Source organism: Pyxicephalus adspersus, chromosome 3 (genome assembly GCF_032062135.1).
Source record: "Pyxicephalus adspersus chromosome 3, UCB_Pads_2.0, whole genome shotgun sequence".
Lineage (NCBI taxonomy): Eukaryota > Metazoa > Chordata > Amphibia > Anura > Pyxicephalidae > Pyxicephalus > Pyxicephalus adspersus.
This window is the reverse complement of record NC_092860.1, coordinates 150,557,895-150,560,045: the sequence shown is the minus strand read 5'-3', so window position 1 is coordinate 150,560,045 and position 2,151 is coordinate 150,557,895. Positions and strand designations below refer to the sequence as shown.

Genomic DNA, 2,151 nt, shown 5'->3' with positions numbered 1-2,151 from the left:
TTTTTTTTTTTTAATACAGTGAAGGACCAACATACTAGCCCTATTAGAAAACTTATATTGAGAAATGTTCCTTGTTTTATGCAAGAGGGCTGACGTTTAGGTCTACAGCCATTCTCAATCAAGGTTCTGTGGAACCCCAGGGTTCTCTGAGCTGTGGCTGACTGTCCACTCATATTATGGTACCTGCATATTTCGGGGGCCAACACTTAGCAGAACCAGCTGCATAAATCCAAAGATCCTTTCAGCTGCATGACAAACACGGGACACCAGTGGGGCGAGTATACAACCTCAACTATTGTTGGCAACTTTAATTTGAAATATGTAAACCTAACAGAATCATTTTAAACACTGCAAACTCAGAGGTATGGAGACATATTGTAAGCTTAGGTTAGTGGACTACAGGGGATCTTTGAACCCTCTAATACTCAACACGCAATGTAATTTTTTTTTCAGCTAGGTTATTAGGAAATCCATTGTATAAGTATCACATATGATTTTATCCAGTTAGCAGATTTGCTTTAAACTCCTTTTCACATTTTCTAATTTCTCCTCATCACCTGTAAGATTTATTGTGATTAGAGAACACCATAGTTCCAACTGAAATTTGCACATAGAAGTAAATGAGTTAGAGCAGAGAGTCCTACCTTATATTAGATGTTTACAACTGCTTTATTCAGCAACAGTCTGTCTAAAAGGAGGCAGAGACTATTAGATACACTATGGTGCTTTGTCGTGCAAAAAATGTTTAGTTGGAAACCAAAGATTGTGTACATATTGTAAACCACAATATATATTTAAAACAGTTTTTATTTTAATTTTATTTTGCAGTTTTAATTGCAAATAAAACTGATCTAATAGCTTTATTTTTTTAAAAAAGAGGGAACGCATTTTAACAATTAATTTATCAAAGAACATTGATTTTGCATGTTGAGGTTCTTCAAATGGCCAGCTATTTAACCGGTTCTCTTAAATTCTAAAAAAAATAGGTATCTCAAAGTATGTCATTTAGTAAGCACATCGCCATAAGTTTGGATTTTAAAGTTTTTAACTTTTTCTGTAAGAAAACCAATACCTTTCTTGTGGGCTGTGAATGCCGTAATTAATATTTGGACAAAGTAATAAAGTTTCCTGTCCAACAAAATGCTTAGCTCATTGCCTGGAAACAAATGTTAGCAGTAAGAATTCTATTTTTGAGAAGAAACTGAAGATTTTTAAAGCCTCACTTTAAACAAAGAAAACTTGAAGAAACCTGGGCTTTTTACCTACGCATACAGAATTAGGTGAGAACACAGCTCATTCTGCAACAGTTGGGGCAGCTTCTGTTGCCAGGGAACTAAGAATGGGGCCACAGACAGCGAGGAAAAATTAAGAGAGAACAAAATATAAAACATTGCATCGTTTCCCCAAAACCAAAAGACCGGACTGAGTCATGTGACTAACCTCAGACATCTGTGGGAAGAGACTGATGGCTAGAGGGAGAGCCAGGCCGAAGGCAGCAAGGCACACAAGGCTATGCACTGGGAGGACCAGTCTTGGGTATGTTCGCAGCAGGGATGTCCTGGAGAAGAAAAGAGAGAAAACAGGTTATCAGGATCAGCATGGGATCTTGCTGGGGAAAAATTATTACATAGCATGTTTTGTCAACACATATAAAAATCAAAGCTCTGGACAGTTACTAAATGTAAAACCATTATTTTTGGGGAGCTGAAACCTGCCTGAATTTTTTAGCAATCCACAATGCAATGTGTATGGGTCTATTGTCTGCAAAGGTGGATGCTCTGCATTATGGGATGCAGAGAGGGCTATGTCATAGCTACCATCTGAAGAACTGGTTGCCAATTGCTTGGGGATTAAGGCTCCCTGGACATGCAGGCAAGGCCTATTCACAGGTATTTTTACTACTGCTAAACACATGCATTCCTTTCCAACCAAACCTCTCTCTCTTCTCTAAAGCATGTTCCAGAGTTACTTTAACCTGCTTTACATAGCTTTCATTAGTCCCTGTGATACCATTACCATGCCTGTAATATTCTGTTTCAATAAGTTTCTATTGATTTTTAACTTGCATAAACATGTTAACAAATAACAATTAAAATTAGGTATATATATATCATATAAGAATAAAAATAGGGACAATTTTGAGTACAAAAA

The 2,151-nt window shown here is 36.8% G+C and overlaps 1 protein-coding gene across 1 annotated transcript in view; it reads right to left on the bottom strand.

Moving 5' to 3' along the window:
- Positions 1-2,151, bottom strand: part of SFXN5 (sideroflexin 5) — a 141,214-nt gene that overhangs the window by 34,664 nt on the left and 104,399 nt on the right. Inside the window, exon 13 of the mRNA XM_072406670.1 lies at positions 1,441-1,558. Within this exon, the coding sequence (XP_072262771.1) occupies positions 1,441-1,558 (118 nt within the window). The remainder of the gene's footprint in view (positions 1-1,440; positions 1,559-2,151) is intronic.